At 50.1% G+C, this 15,800-nt stretch overlaps 1 protein-coding gene across 3 annotated transcripts in view; it reads right to left on the reverse strand.

Annotated features, from left to right (window-relative positions):
• Positions 1-15,800, reverse strand: part of DNAH9 (dynein axonemal heavy chain 9) — a 160,828-nt gene that overhangs the window by 14,902 nt on the left and 130,126 nt on the right. For all 3 annotated transcript variants that reach the window (XM_071452702.1, XM_071452704.1, XM_071452703.1), the window contains 5 exons: positions 7,198-7,425; positions 4,520-4,711; positions 4,070-4,261; positions 3,144-3,314; positions 201-383 (listed from right to left, as the gene is read on the reverse strand). In XM_071452702.1, coding sequence (XP_071308803.1) covers positions 201-383; positions 3,144-3,314; positions 4,070-4,261; positions 4,520-4,711; positions 7,198-7,425 — 966 coding nt within the window. The remainder of the gene's footprint in view (positions 1-200; positions 384-3,143; positions 3,315-4,069; positions 4,262-4,519; positions 4,712-7,197; positions 7,426-15,800) is intronic.

Here is a 15,800-nt window from a genome sequence, read left to right on the forward strand (position 1 = left end):
GGCCTTTTAATGAATCCCCACTTTATTCCTTTAACCCTGCCCAGCCCCTGCTCCAGGAGCCTCTCCAGGCATCAATCCCCCATCCTGGGTGCAGCCTCTGCAAGACTTTGCCCTGCCCAAGGTATTCCTATGGCAGGCCTTTAGCAAACCCCCATTTTTTCCCTCTTGCAGTCCCAGGGAGCCCCTCAGGCCATGAGTACCTTCAGGCCCAGCTCCAGCTCGGCCAGCGAGCGCCGCATCTCGGCCGTGAGCGCGTTCATGCGCTCGCACTCCTGCAGGGCAACCACAGCATAGGGAGTCCTCTCCTCCAGCCTGGCCAGCAGCTCTGCCATGTTGAACTCGTCCGGGAGCTTCTCTAACATCTCCTCCAGGAGGGTTTGCACCTGTGCCAAAGGGAGGAGAGAGAGGGGGAGGCTGGTGAGTGATGCCCAGGCTCGCAGCCTGAGCTGGGAGAACTCCCTCTGCCCTGTCAGTGTCTCCCAAACCATCCCTGTCAGCCCTGGGCACCTTTCAAAGAGCTAGCCCTGTCCTATTAAAATCCAAATGCTGACAGAAGTTAATGTCAGATGAGCAGCTTGCAAAGTGATGGTTTTAAAATGTCCCTGTGACATGTGGCAGCCTCCTCTCTTCTCGGCTCTCTCATTTCTCCTGAGGTCACACTCACGAGGAGATGGATGGGGCTGGAGCCTCAGCTGAGCCTCAGGACAGCACAGCTTATGAGCTGGTTTTCTCTGGTGTACTGATGGAGAGAGGTGATTACATAAAATTGAATTTTAAGCTGAATTTGGCATTCCGGACTAATGGAGCCACGGAAGAAAAGCATAACGAAACAAAATTATTTTTTGGTCACCATCACAGCTTCTTCAGAACTGTAGGTACTAAACAGGGAAATCTCCAATGCAAGAGGATTTTTGTAGTGTCTAAAAAATTAAATAAACTCCTTTCTGACAGTGAGGCATGAAGCCCCTGCTGTCCATGGGCTCAGCTGCATTTCCCAGGTTTAATGTGGAAGCTCTTTGCTTTACTTCTGAGCTGGAACCTGAGCAAGACTTCTGCTTGCTGGCACCTTTTGGGCACACATAACACAGTTAAAATTCTATGAACCCAAGTGCCAAACCTGGCATGCAGGACCAGTGCCAGCTAGGGCAGGGTAATTTTACAGCCAGGGCCACCAATATTCATATTTTGGACTCTGCACTCCAATTCCCTCCTGTTGCTGCTCTTCCCAACCCTCAGCTCCCATCAGCAGTGATGATGTGTGGGCTGTTACTGCAGCCACACAGGTGGCTAAAGCTGGAAAAGCTCCTCAGCTGCACCTCAGGGGCACCACAGAAATATCAGCTCATTTGAAATTCCCCTGCAAGCCCCTGTGGCTCTGATTCCTTCCCAGCAATTACAGCTCGTTTGCTGTAGAGTGACCTCAGAAAGCTGTGGGAGGAACTGGACTTGTCAGAGCCTCGGGGAAAATGACAGGCTCACATTTTCCCTGGGAGCTCCCAAAAATCACCTCAGCCAAAGCAGGCCTGGATATCCCTCAGTGGAGGAGCTGAGACGAGGCTTTGCTTGCTCCCATCCAAGGACCAAGTGGAAGGGACAGCTTGGATAATGACAGGGATCACTTCAGGAAGAAAATGAGCCGTGGGAGCATGGCCCCAGGCACAAGGCAGGTCACACTCTGCTTGCTCTCAGGCAGATTTTATTCCCAGACAGAGCCATGAGGACTCCTGTGCTCCTGTGAGAGTGCTCTTGACTGTGACCAGCAGTTTGCAGGGTGGCCATGACCTGTGGCTCCACCGCTGGGGCTCTCCTTGATCATTTTGCTTCCTTGGGTTGAGGAGTTTATTGTGTTCCAATAACAAAAGAATTGTGAGGGGAGAAGAGGAACTCACATTTGCCATCTCTGAACATCTTGTTTGGCTTTGCTACCCCTGGATTATTCCCCTCACCTCAAATTTGAGTACAAACTGAAAATTGACCATGCTGGGCACTTCTAGGAGCCCCTGAGGGAAGGCAGTCAGTTCCCCAGCTTCACAGCAAGCCAAAGGGAACTCGTGTGAAACCACAGCTTTCTATGAGCTGCAATTAGCCATTCATTAAATTGCAAATCTTCAAGCACAGAGCTGGCACCTTAAGGCTGCAGGAGTGAAAACCTGAGCATGTGTTGGCTGATTCCAGATCTTGTCAGGGGTGTTTGGGCAGTGTTTTAATGAGCTGTGAGTTTCCACAGGGAGGGCTGAGATCAGCCCAGGACACAGGTGCAGCAAAGGAGTTCAGCTGGAAAGAAGGAATTACAAGGCCCAGGGGAGCTGGGGGGACACGGTGGTGGCAGCAGGAGGAGGGCTGAGCTCTGGGTGGCACGCTGAGGGTGGCAGGCAGTGTGCCAGGGGCCCATTGCTATGCCAGTCACAGGGGCTGCACAGGGACTGCTGCTCAGGGAAGGTTTATTTGCAGCACCTTCAGAGGATGATAACGAAGGCTCTGCAGTGCACAGGGTAATTAAGAGGCACTGTCCTGTTACTGCCAGCACTCAATTACATCCCACCAGGGTGATGTTCTGCATAAAACCAGGCTTCAGGCAGGCAGAGGCAGAACACAGAACCATGGACAAGCCTGATGGATGAGACAGGCATCAAGCCCCAGCAGCTGCCCCTGAGCACTCTCCCCATCTCCTCCTGGGTGCCCACAGCCCCTGAGCACTCTCACCATCTCCTCCTGGGTGCCCAATCACTCCCTGCACTCTCACCATCTCCTCCTGGGTGCCCACAGCCCATGAGCACTCTCACCATCTCCTCCTGGGTGCCCAATCACTCCCTGCACTCTCCCCATCTCCTCCTGGGTGCCCAATCACTCCCTGCACTCTCACCATCTCCTCCTGGGTGCCCACAGTCCCTGGGCACTCTCCCCATCTCCTCCTGGGTGCCCAATCACTCCCTGCACTCTCACCATCTCCTCCTGGGTGCCCAATCACTCCCTGCACTCTCCCCATCTCCTCCTGGGTGCCTGATCCCTCTCTGCACTCTCACCATCTCCTCCTGGGTGCCCAATCACTCCCTGCACTCTCCCCATCTCCTCCTGGGTGCCCAATCACTCCCTGCACTCTCCCCATCTCCTCCTGGGTGCCCAATCACTCCCTGCACTCTCACCATCTCCTCCTGGGTGCTCCCAGGTCCCTGGCCCGTGCTGTTGTCCCGGGGCTGCAGCTCCAGCACGGTGCGCAGGAGCCGCTCCGAGCGCTGCGTCAGGAACCCGATCTCGGCGTTGGGGTGGAGGCCGTACAGGTAGGGGGATTCTGGAGGCAGGGCATCGTCTATGTACTGCACAGAGACATCCAGGAGCACGTTAGGAACAGCTCAGGGCACTTTGCCTGCAGAGCTTCAGTGCTGGAGTCATCCCCCCGAGAGGTCAGCCCGGGCTGAGCCAGCTCTGCCTGTGGCTGAAACATCAGGGAAGCGATGGAGGAAGGAGAGTGCAAATGTTTACAGAGCTGCTTCTGCTCCTGCTGGGAAAATTCTGTAATTGCTGGAGTTCAGCTTGGCTCCGTGTCTCAGGCTGGACCTTCTCTAGCAATTATCTGCTGTGCATTTCAGCATCAGCATCCTGAAATCTCTTGTGGGAATTGAGCTTCCAGTAGTTAAGTTTTATGAACAAAACCAGCCTGATGTGCCTCTGCATTTGTGTACAAAGAGCAGATGAGATCAGTAAGTAGATCAACAAGACCCTTCAGTGATTCTCATCAAAACTGATGATAAAAAGAGCTTGAAAGGGCCATTTTAGCAAACAGTATGTGGATGTAATTTTCCAGGAGCCCCACTTAAGTCTCGAGCACCAATACAGTTGGTGCATTCATGCATGAACAGAATGAGCCCATGATGAAGTAGCAAATTACCATTAGACTTGGCTGATCCAGGGGAATGCTGAAACATCCACAGGAACAAAACATAATGGGAAATAAGAGGAACAGTGCAGGAGCACTGCAGCCCTGTTCCTGCCTCCTAAAGCAGATTATGGGGCAGTTAGGGAAGACATTCCATTTACATGTATAAATAATGCCAGCAAACAAAGAGCTTACCTGGTGATAGCCATTATAATCCATGTTCCCTGGGAGAGGAAATCCAGGAGCAAGGCAGAGCTCTCCCTCCAGCATTTCTGGCTTGATAAATTCTTCCAGGTAGGTTCTGCAGAGCCGCCTGTCCCAGTCGTCCGTGATGTGCCCTCCGTACATGATCTCACCCACCAGGTAGCGCAGGTCATCGTAGGGGACCTGGGTGTGGAGCAGGCTGGGCTGAACCCAGGCACTGCCCTGCACCCTCAGGGCTCCCCCCTCAGCAAACAAACAGCAGGCAGGAGTTAAATCCTGCCCCAGGAAAGCTGGGGCACAGCACAGTGCGAGTGGCACTGAGGTCTCCCATCTCCTCCAGAAGCGCCCCGAAACGTGAAGTTCTAAACGCAAAGACACCAAGGAAATGGCATTTCAGGACAGCTTCAAAGCCCCCAGAGAGCCCCCCCGTGGTGCCCCCACCTTGGAGCTGGCCTGCAGGTAGTTGTAGAGCACATTGACAGAGATGGTGAGGTCCCCAGTGCTGAAGGGGTACGGGCGGTTCCAGCCCTGGGGGCCGAACTTGCGCCGCTCCGCCACCACCGCGTGGAAATAGCACAGGGCAAAGAGGATGCTCCTGAACTCCTTCTCCTGGCTGCACATCTCCAGGGTGTCCTGCAACATAGGATGGCTGCCCTCAGCCTCAGGGACCCCCAGGGAACCCAAACACGCTGGGCTTTGGACAGGGTGAATCACAGAATCAGAGACCAAGGCTTAGAAACGCTCCCAAATCATCAAGTTCAACCTTTGACCAAATGCCCCCTTGCACAACTAATTGTGAACCATATTTTTTAACAATTACAGGGACGTGCCTCCACCACTTCCCTGGGCATCCTCTTCCAGAGCTTTACCAACCTTCTGCTTTAGAAATTTTCCCTAACATCCAACCTGAACCTGCCCTGCTGACGCTTGTTGCCTGGGACAAGAGGCTGACCAAATTGTCCCGCAGTTCATTTTTGTATCACACACACACGTATTTCAAAGTCAGTGGCTTTGCATTGCAGATTTATTGGCAAACTCTAGCAAATATTTTCTGACTTAATATTTGCTGTTGCCAGCTCCGAGTGGCTTCGCACAGGAACACACACAGGGAAGGAGGGACACGTGCACCCACTCAATGCCCCCGTCACCTGCATGTGCTCAACATCCCTCACCAGAAAGATGGGGAGGGAGCCACAGAATCACAGAATTCTCTGCTGGAAGGGACTCTAAAGTCCATGTTTTTCCAGCCCCTCTGCCATGGGTAGGGACACTTTCCACTACCCCAGGTTGCTCCAAGCCCCATCCAATGTTTATCTTTAAAAAATGCCACGTTAGGCTTTTAATCCTCTGAGAGCAGGACAGAGCTCAGGATCTGTGCAGGAAAGGGGGAATCCATTACTCTAGAGGATGCAAGACATTGACCAAGTGTACGTGACAATCAAGAACATCCCAAAATCTGTTTTCCCCTGGATTGGGCAGCACTCTAAGCTCCCTTCATCAGCATTGTGATGAAGAACTGCTTCAAACAGGTGCAGAACACCTTTCTCATTTCAGGAAACATCCCCAGAACAACCCAGTTCATTCTCATTCGGCCTCTCTTCAGTTGTCAATTCTTCTTCAGCTACAAAGCAGAACAATTTCCTCTGCACAGAATAAAGGGCCTTCTTTGTAGCCTTCAGCTGAAAGCTGAATTTGAACACCTCTTCTGAATAAAGCAGGGAAATGAGGTGTAAAAGGGACCCCACCCACTCGCTTCAGGATTTCTGATAAGAGATGTTTCATAATCCTCCGGCAATTTAGAAAATGCTAATTACTATTGATTGAAATGAGCAGAGGCAGGATGAAAATGTTACTTGGGGTGAAGGTTCTCCCCTCCCTTCTTCTCCAGGACATTTTGTGGAGCTCAGGATGATGAATGGCAATAGATAAGTTTGGAATAATCTTCCCTGACCACTGGCATTAATCCTTGCATGGTGCCTCCCCCACACCTGCTCAGCAATGTTCCCTCCTGCTCTTGGGATTCTCTCCACACCAACATTTGAGTGCAAAACCAGCTGTGAGCTGCCCCAGGACCCAGGGCCCACAATTGTTTGGGGCTGCTCTTGCTTCATCTTAAATAACAAGAAAGATTCTTGTTAAAGATTCTAGCCCCGTCCAATGTTTATCTTTAAAAAATGCCACGTTAGACCTTTAATCCTCTGAGAGCAGGACAGAGCTCAGGGTCTGTGCAGGAAAGGGGGAATCCATTACTCTAGAGGGTGCAAGACATTGACCAAGTGCACGTGACAATCAAGAACATCCCAAAATCTGTTTTCCCCTGGATTGGGCAGCACTCTAAGCTCCCTTTATCAGCATTGTGATGAAGAACTGCTTCAAATACGTGCAGAACACCTTTCTCATTTCAGGAAACATCCCCAGAAGAACCCAGTTCATTCTCATTCAGGTCACCTTCAGAGCCTTCTGATGGGGTCCTGCTGTGAGGGCTGGGAGAGAGGGAGTGTCAGGGTGGCAGGACATGGGACTCAGTGTCCCTAGGACAGGAATCAGCAGCAAGACGAGTGCTCAGCCCTCAACCCTTGAGGGAAATGGGGTCACAGCTGAGCCCCCCAGGCTCCATCCTGCCCTGGAGCCCTGGGCTGTTCCCAGGGAGTCCTGCAGGGATGGGATCCTGGCCTGCCCCTGTCCCGTGGCGTCCCATCAGCTCCAGCCCACCCAACCATGCTCCCATGTCACAGACATCTTTCATGAAAAATCCTGCCTTTAGGGGTTTTTCTCCTGAGAAGCTGAGAGGCCTCAGGAACAAAATGTAACCAATGGTTATCTGCTGCTGTGGAATGCAACAGGTGCAGCTGGGATTGGGCTCATGTGGTTGTTTCTAATTAATGGCCAATCACAGCCCAGCTGGCTCAGACTCTCTGTCTGACACACAAGCCTTTGTTTTTCATTCCTTTTTTTCTATTCTTAGCCAGCCTTCTGATGAAATCCTTTCTTCTATTCTTTTAGTATAGTTTTAATATAATATACATCATAAAATAATAAATCAGCCTTCTGAAACACAGAGTCAGATCCTCATCTCTTCCCTCATCCTCAACCCCCTGTGGACACGGTCAGGCTCCCACCTGGCTGAAGTTGTCCAGGGCCTTGTGCAGGTTGGCGTGGATGCCAGTGGGAGCCTCGCTGGTGATTTTGATGGAGTTCTGCAGGATGCCCTGGGGGATGATGTGGCTCTCCGGGCACGGCGCCGGCTCGGCGCTCAGGAACACGCGGAAATCCCGGTGGCTGCCCTGGCTGAGCTGCTCCAGCCTCTTCTCCAGGGAGCTCAGCCACTTGGCCACCAGGTGGATGTTCTGGCAGGGACAAAGGGACAAGGCTTGCTCAGTGCCCCCACCACACCCCCAGAGGCTGGGCAGGCACCAAATCCAGCCCACTGATGAATGCCCTCTTGTTGGAAATTGCAATGCAAGGTATTTTCAATTCCCATCTGTATGGCAGATTATCTTCTGTCAAGTGGGCAGTTTGCCTTATCTCTCTCTCTGAGTGACCACATTCACACCTCCCTGGGAGGGGACACCTGCTGATAACAGCTATGGAATGTCCCTGCATGGCTGATAAGAACTACAGCATCCCATTGGGAGATGTGAGCCCAGAGGGAGGAGCCAAGCATTCCTACCCGGATATAATCCAGAGGTTTTTGAGACACCAGCACAGCTTCTCCACTGGATTTCCCAGAGGAACAGCAGCTGCCTCTCCTTCCACTGGATCTTCAGAGGAAGAATTCATCCTTCTCTACAGGATCCCTGCTCCAGCAGAGCCACCCCTGACACTGCAGGAGGGCTGAGCCACAATTCCAATGGTTCTGCTGCCCACACCCTGACCCACAGGGTGTCAGGCTGGGTTCTGACTCTGGCAGTGTTGTTCTAGTTTACTGCATTGTTTATTTTATCCTTTTATTTTTTTTTTCTTCCCTATTAAAGAACTGTAATTTCCTGCTCCCATATTTTTGCCTGAGAGCCCCTTAATTTAAAATTTATAGCAACTCAGAGGGGTGGGGAGGGTTTAGATTCTCCATTTCAGGGGAGGCTCCTGCCTTCCTTAGCAGACACCTGGCTTTCCAAACCAAGACACCTCTGGAATCTGGGATTTGGCCCAGGGGTGTCAGAATTCAAGACATCCCTCTGGCTGCCCTAGGTGGCCAAAACCCCTGCCAGAAAGCTCAAAGACCCTGGCACAAAGCCCAAGATGCCTGTGGTTCTGATTATGACCCACAGAGCAAGTTACCAACCTTATATGAAGATCTGCAAGCCACAACAGTTTAAGTAAAATAATAGTGAATTTACCATGAAGTGAAAAATAAATTTTTAAGGTTTTTAGAATAGAAGTTCAAAGAACAAAATAGAAGAATCTAAGCGTGAAAAATAAATTTTTAAAGTTTTTATAATAGAAGTTCAAAGAACAAAATAGAAGAATCTAAGCGTGTCCAACCTTTCTCCTTCTTCTTAGCCTCCATCTTCTGCTGTAATGTTAGCACTTTTAAAATAGTTTAGACTAGAAGCTCACTATCTAATGTAAGTGATAAGTATTAGAAAGTAATTGTAAATATTGTACAGGTGGTTTTTAATATAAAAAAAATAACTCCACCCCAGAAGTGAGCAAAGTGCCTCAGACTGTCTTGCTGAGCAGACCTCGGCTAAACAAGAAAAATAAATTATAGATAAGATACAATAAACAACCTTAAAACCAAAAACTGAAAAGCTCAACTCCTTCTTCGAGCACCGAGCTGAAAAAAGAAACTTTCTAATGTATCTCAAAATCACTCTAACCAACTAAAAATCCAGTGACAGGGGTGCTTGTGTGCAGCTCCCAGCTCCAAAGAGCCAGGTGCAGCAAGAACATTTGAAAATTCAAAATAATCAGTAGAAATCAGCAAGTCACAGCTGGGCTGGTTGGGCTCTTGGTGCTGGAATTCTCCTCGTTTCAGCAATACCAGCTGAGCTTATTCCTGGGGAGAAAAAATGTTATTCCTGGGGTGTAAAGGTGTTATTCCTGGGGTGTAAATTGTTATTCCTGGGGAGCAGAGTTGTCATTCCTGGGGAGCAGAGTTGTTACTCCTTGGTGTAAAGTTGTTATTCCTGGGGAGCAGAGTTGTTACTCCTGGGTGTAAAGTTGTTATTCCTGGAGGGAGTAAATTGTTATTCCTGGGGAGCAAATTTGTGATTCCTGGGTTAGCAAAGTTGTTATTCCTCCCCCAGCTCCACCGAGCTCAGATGAAAACATTTGATCATTTTGATCAGAATGACAGTGAGGACCTTCCACAGCATTTCCTGGGCGAACAAGTCAAGCAGGTGATTTCACAAAGTCCTTTAACACAAAAGGATTTATTTATTCATGCAACTAATTGGACACATCCCTCAGAAGATTAAGCAGAATCGTGGGGAGATGGTGAAATGGATGAAGTTAAGCCTCAGTTTTTTCCCTGGAGTCCTATACAGCATTATGGTTTCCAGGCAAGAAAACAGCTTTTTTTGTTATATTAGGAATGGGATTTGTGGGCTAAAGTAGCCTTGTGTTGAAGGCAGGTGTGCAATCCAAACTGGCTGTGTTCACAGGCACTTGGGATGGTGATTTATCCCAGCCCAAGAAAGGACAAGGAACTTGCTAAACCTAAATTAAAAGCAGCCGCCAGAAAGATAAACTGCTTGGAGGTGGGAAAGAAATTACATAAAGGAACCATATTAGAGGCTGAGAATAAATATATATCACCTAAAAATGGGGCCAGAAAGAGCTCTCATGGTTAAATAGCAGAGTAATGGAGATTATTAGGAGTAAAATTACATTCCTCAGAAAGTGGAAGTTGTGTCCAAATGAGAAAAAACAGAAAAGAGCACAAAACCCAGCCATGGTAAAGTCAAAAAGTACTTACAAGAAGCAATTTTTTTGAAAACCATAAAAGCTAATAATAAAGCCTTTTTCAAGGAACCAGGAACCTACCAGAGAGTCTATAAAACTATAACATGATCAAGGTCTGTAGGGAGCGCCCATGGAAGGCCAGGCCAGCCCAAAGCAGCCCAAATTTGCAGGAATATTCCCTGGGGAGGCTCTCACTGTTCCAGCCTGGTGGAATCACTGGAGCCCCGAGGCTGGAGATGCCCCTGGAGATCCCCCATGCCCCCCTCCTGCTCCCAGCAGGGTCACCCAGAGCAGGTTTTTAACTGGGTCCAGTTGGGTTTTTGGATTTTTGCGAGGCTGAAGTCTCCACAACCTGCCTGGGCAGAGTGTGCCAGTGTTCAAGCACACTCACAGTAAAAAAACTTAAATCAAAAAATAGTATAAGATAGTGAAATGAAATGAATGTTTAAGGGAAAATTGTATCTCAATTTTAACCCTTAGCTTCTTGCTCTTTCCCTCAGCTCCACTATGAGGATTTTGACTCCCTCTTCTACCAGGAGGGATTTAAACACACAAATAAACCAAATTTATCCAAATCCCAGCTGTCTCTGAGCCAAACCCCGGCTTTTGGAGGTTAAGTAACCCCAGCCTCTCCCCATATAACAGATGCTTCATCTCTTACTTGTTGCAAGGACTCTCAAGCTGAAGCAGCAGATGAGGAGCTGTTCAGAGGAGTCCATGAGGTAATAAATAGGAAGAGGTCTCTGGGAGCAGATGGGCTCACCCCAAAGGGACCCCACATGTGCAGGGTGTGCAGCACAGCTCAGGAGGCAGCAGTGTTGACATGGCCCAGCCTGGCAGGGGCTCCAGCAGGGCAGGAGTCCCTCCCCAGCAGCATCAGCTAGGAAAGAACAGCAATTTCAAAGCTCCAGCCCATTTTAGAGAGCTCAGATATGTGAGGAGATCACAGTCTGGGCTGGTGGGTGGGTGGGGTGGGGTGGAGGTGCTGTTCTTGTCCCCAGGCTGGGTTTGAGCAGTGCTGGACACTGGAGGGGTCACTCAGTCCCTGCTGGGCAAGGGGACATGGCCAAGGAGCAGCCTGGGGGACAAGGAGCTGTCCCAGCTGTCCCCAGGGAGGTCCCAGCCCGTGGAATCCTGCTCAGCAGGAGCAGGAGAGGGCAGGAATGTTGGTGGGGAGGGTGTTTGCCTTCCCCAGTCACCCCAGGGTGTGACAGAGCCCCTGCCTGCCCGGGAAATGGGGAATGCATTCCTTCCCTGGCTCCCGTGCCGGGGCAGCTTTGGCTTTCCCTGTTGCACTGTCTGGATCTCAATGTCCCTTTTAACCCCACATTCTGCCCCCTCCCACCCCTGGGCAGTGAGGGAGCAGCAGGTGGGGCTCAGTTTCCACCTGGGGTTAAACACAGCAGCTCATCCCCATGAATTCCTTTTTGGGGGCTGGAGAGGGGATTTCCCCAGGCCCTGCACAGAGCTGGAATTGTCTCTGTGGGGTCCCTGTATCCCCAGGCATGGATTTTGATCAATACCAGCTCTTTATCCTCCCCAAACCAGCATTGCTGAGGTAAAAGGGAATTTCTCACAGGCTACCAACCAGCTAAAACACAGCCAACAGGGGTAAGGAGGCTACTGATGGAGTTTTAACTCTTCACCGTATCATAAAAGCATCTGGAAGAGCAAATGATTGGTGAGCTGACAAAATAACTCATAAGACAAAGCCATTTCAAGTCTTGCAAATAAAGGCTGGTAGTGAAGAGCTGCAGGAGGATGCCATCATTCTAAGTGACTGGCAATGACACTGCAGCAGGAATTCACTGGTGATAGATGCAAAGGAGTGCACTCAGGAAAACAACCCCAGCTACAGATACACACACTGATGGCTTCAGAATTAACTATTATCACTCAGGGAAGGGAGCTCAGAGTCCTCACAGTTATTTCCTGCAAATAACATTTCAGTGCTCGGCAATGCACGAGGAGAGGGACAGAGAATAAAGCTGCAAAGGGGATTTTGCCACTCCATAAATCCATGGTGGGCCTTCATCTTGTAAACAGCACCCAGCTCCCACTGCTCTTAAATCCTGAAGGATTTAACTCCCACAAAAGCAGACACTGCATCAGGAGGGCCTCACCCACTGGAGAGAGCAGAGCCTGGGGTGGAGGGAGGGAGTGAAGGGTGAGCAGAGCAGGCTGCAAGAAAGTGGAAGTGCATTTTCATATGGCACAGAACTAAACTGCCAATTTACTGCTTCAGGGTGTTAGGGGACTTGAGAGAATCACAGAGTGCAGCTGAGCTGGAAGTCACAGAGAGAAACAGAATTGTTAATGCTGGAAAAAAGCTTTAAAAAAATAAAAAAGCTTTAAACTCAGCAAATCCATCACCCCAGCAGCACCAGCGTGGCCAGCAGGAACCCAGGTCCCCAGTGCCACAGCCACAGGGGTTTTGAGCCCTTCCAGGGGTGGTGATGCCATTTCTGCCCTGCTCCAGCACCCCTGCCCCCTTCCCTGAGGCTGTGGATGTGCTGGCAGTGCCAGGGGCTGGTGCCACACAGGGACATCCCAGGGGCTCCCCAAGGGGACACAGAAACCCCTGCTGGCTTTCCAGGTGAGCCAGGCACGGACAGATCCCAGCTGGGAGTGCAGAAGGGGATGAACACTGTGGAAAGGAAAAGCTGAGGTGCTTCAGGCTGGGACAGAGAGGTGGCTGCTGCCACTTCTGTCAGCATTTGAAGCTGCTGGAGGGATGGGTCAGCACTCAGAGAGGGACCAGGGGGTGTGAGCCAAGAGAATTGTTGTTTCAGACACTTTGCTGCCTCCTGTTCTGCTGCCCCAAATCTGATTGATGCGGCTGGGAACAATATTTTTATTTAGAACTGCAGAAATTCAGTCTCCTCACCTGAAGTGATTTAGGGTTGTGCTCACACTGTGTGAATGAGATGGAGTTTGGGGTGTGGGGGGAGATGAGAGGAGATGCCTGGGCAAAGGGATTGTTCTGGGGTTGTTTTCTCACAAACAAGGACTGTGTGAGGAGCAGCAGGCAAAATGCAATTGCACCTGAGTGCTGCTGCACCAGGTGCACTCAGGATTTCAGGATTTTGGGAGATCAGATCATCCCAGGGTCCAGACAACCTGTTCACTCTACAAACACAAATCAAACAATGAGGAAGGAGTGGACAGGAACCTGCAACCAAAGTGCTGCCAACACCACAGAGATTTTATAAAGCTGGGAAAGAGCTCAACAAAATATCAAAAGAAAAATCGTGCATTAAGTATCAGTTTAATCATAGTCTGCATATCTGACCTTAAGCGTTTTCATCTCTAATTGGTAGTTTCTTCCCACATCTGCTTTTGTGGTGTTAGATGCCTCAAAAATAATTGCTTTTGCTTGTGTTGACATGACACCAGTGATCATTATTTGTGGGTATCACTGCCTGCTAACAGCCAACTTAGGGAATATTTCCAGTCCAGTGATAATTGAGTGCATTTATATCCTGTCCTTTTGTGATAGAAGGAATGAAAAAGAGGAATAGATGCAGCCAAACATGGGCTGGTACTAAGAATTCATAATTCAAATGAATATATCTGCCCAGGCCAGACAGGGACGCTGCAGAAGGGATTCACAGGTTGGAGAGAAACTTTGCAAATTAATTCTCAGCAGACAGGTAACAAAACCTGAAAGAACACATCTAATGAGAACACGTGGTCAGAGTAACTGAGAGATGAGTCAGTTATCAGTAACTGAGAGATGAATCAGTTATCAGTAACTGAGAGATGGGTCAGTTATCAGTAACTGAGAGATGGGTCAGTTATCAGAAACTGAGAGATGGGTCAGTTATCAATAATGAGAGATGGGTCAGTTATCAGTAACTGAGAGATGGGTCAGTTATCAGTAACTGGGAGATGGGTCAGTTATCAATAATGAGAGATGGGTCAGTTATCAGTAACTGAGAGATGGGTCAGTTATTAGTAACTGAGAGATGGGTCAGTTATCAATAATGAGAGATGGGTCAGTTATCAGTAACTGAGAGATGGGTCAGTTATCAGTAACTGAGAGATGGGTCAGTTATTAGTAACTGAGAGATGGGTCAGTTATCAGTAACTGAGAGATGGGTCAGTTATTAGTAACTGAGAGATGGGTCAGTTATCAATAATGAGAGATGGGTCAGTTATCAGTAACTGAGAGATGGGTCAGTTATCAGTAACTGGGAGATGGGTCAGTTATCAGTAACTGAGAGATGGGTCAGTTATCAGTAACTGAGAGATGGGTCAGTTATCAGTAGTTGGGAGATGGGTCAGTTATCAGTAACTGAGAGATGGGTCAGTTATCAGTAACTGAGAGATGGGTCAGTTATCAATAATGAGAGATGGGTCAGTTATCAGTAACTGAGAGATGGGTCAGTTATCAGTAGTTGGGAGATGGGTCAGTTATCAGTAACTGAGAGATGGGTCAGTTATCAGTAACTGAGAGATGGGTCAGTTATCAATAATGAGAGATGGGTCAGTTATCAGTAACTGGGAGATGGGTCAGTTATCAGTAACTGAGAGATGGGTCAGTTATCAGTAACTGAGAGATGGGTCAGTTATCAATAATGAGAGATGGGTCAGTTATCAATAATGAGACAGAGTGGGCAATGTGAAACAGCCCCCTGCACACTGACCATCCCCTGCACACTGACCATCCCACTGACCATGCCCTGTGCACTCACTGGCTGTCAACACTGACCATTCACATTGCCCACCCACACTGCCCATCCCCTGCTCTCTGTCCATCCCCACTGCCCATGCCATTCCCTCCCATCCCATCCCATCCCATCCCATCCCATCCCATCCCATCCCATCCCATCCCATCCCATTGATCCCATCCCATCCCCATCCCATCCCTTTTCATCCCATCCCATCCCATCCCATCAATCCCATCCCCATCCCATCCCATCCCCATCCCTTCCCATCCCCATCCCCATCCCATCCCCATCCCCATCCCCATCCCCATCCCCATCCCCATCCCCATCCCCATCCCATCCCTTTTCATCCATCCCATCCCATCAATCCCATCCCCATCCCCATCCCATCCCATTGATCCCATCCCCATCCCATTATCCCATCCTATCCCCATCCCATCCCCATCCAATCCCATCCCATTATCCCATTATCCCATGCCATCCCTGTGCTGTTTCCCCTCTCAGGGCAGTGCTGCAGGGCCATGGCAGCACCAGAGTTTTCCTTTGGGAGTTCCCTGCCGAGCCCCTGTGCTTGCACAGGCAGACACAGATCACAGCCAGCATTGCCATGGCAACCATCAGGGACAGCACCGCATGGACACGGAGCAGCACAGGCTCCCCTCCCTGTGCTGGCAGCACCTGGGGACCCTGCCCTGCCCCAGAGTGCCCCTCTCCTCCAGCCCTCCTCACAAATCCCTCCTGCAGCAAAGAAAACTGATGTTTGTACAAAGCCTCGTTCTCTGGGAGACCTCAGGGAAAACATTCCCTGGTTTTCCATCCCTGTGCCAGCCAGGCTGCCCAGCCAGAGCCAGCCCAGCCCTGCCCCTGCTCACTGCATGGTGCTGGGGGACCCCAGGGGACAGGGAAGGGCACTGCTGTGCCCAGGGCTTGGCATGGCCAGGAGATGCCACCAGCCTGGCCTGGGATGTGGTGTCAGAATCACAGAACCATGGGAAGGGGTGGCTTAGGAGGGACCTGAAAGCTCATCCAATTCCAACTCCTTGTCATGGGCAGGGACACCTTCCCCTGTCCCAGGGACACCTCCCACTGTCCCAGAGACACCTTCCCCTGTCCCAGGGACACCTTCCCCTGTCCCAGGCTGCTCC

The sequence above is a fragment of the Agelaius tricolor genome, unplaced genomic scaffold (genome assembly GCF_023055355.1).
Source record: "Agelaius tricolor isolate 1412-34295 unplaced genomic scaffold, bAgeTri1.0.p SCAF_35, whole genome shotgun sequence".
Classification (NCBI taxonomy): Eukaryota; Metazoa; Chordata; class Aves; order Passeriformes; family Icteridae; genus Agelaius; species Agelaius tricolor.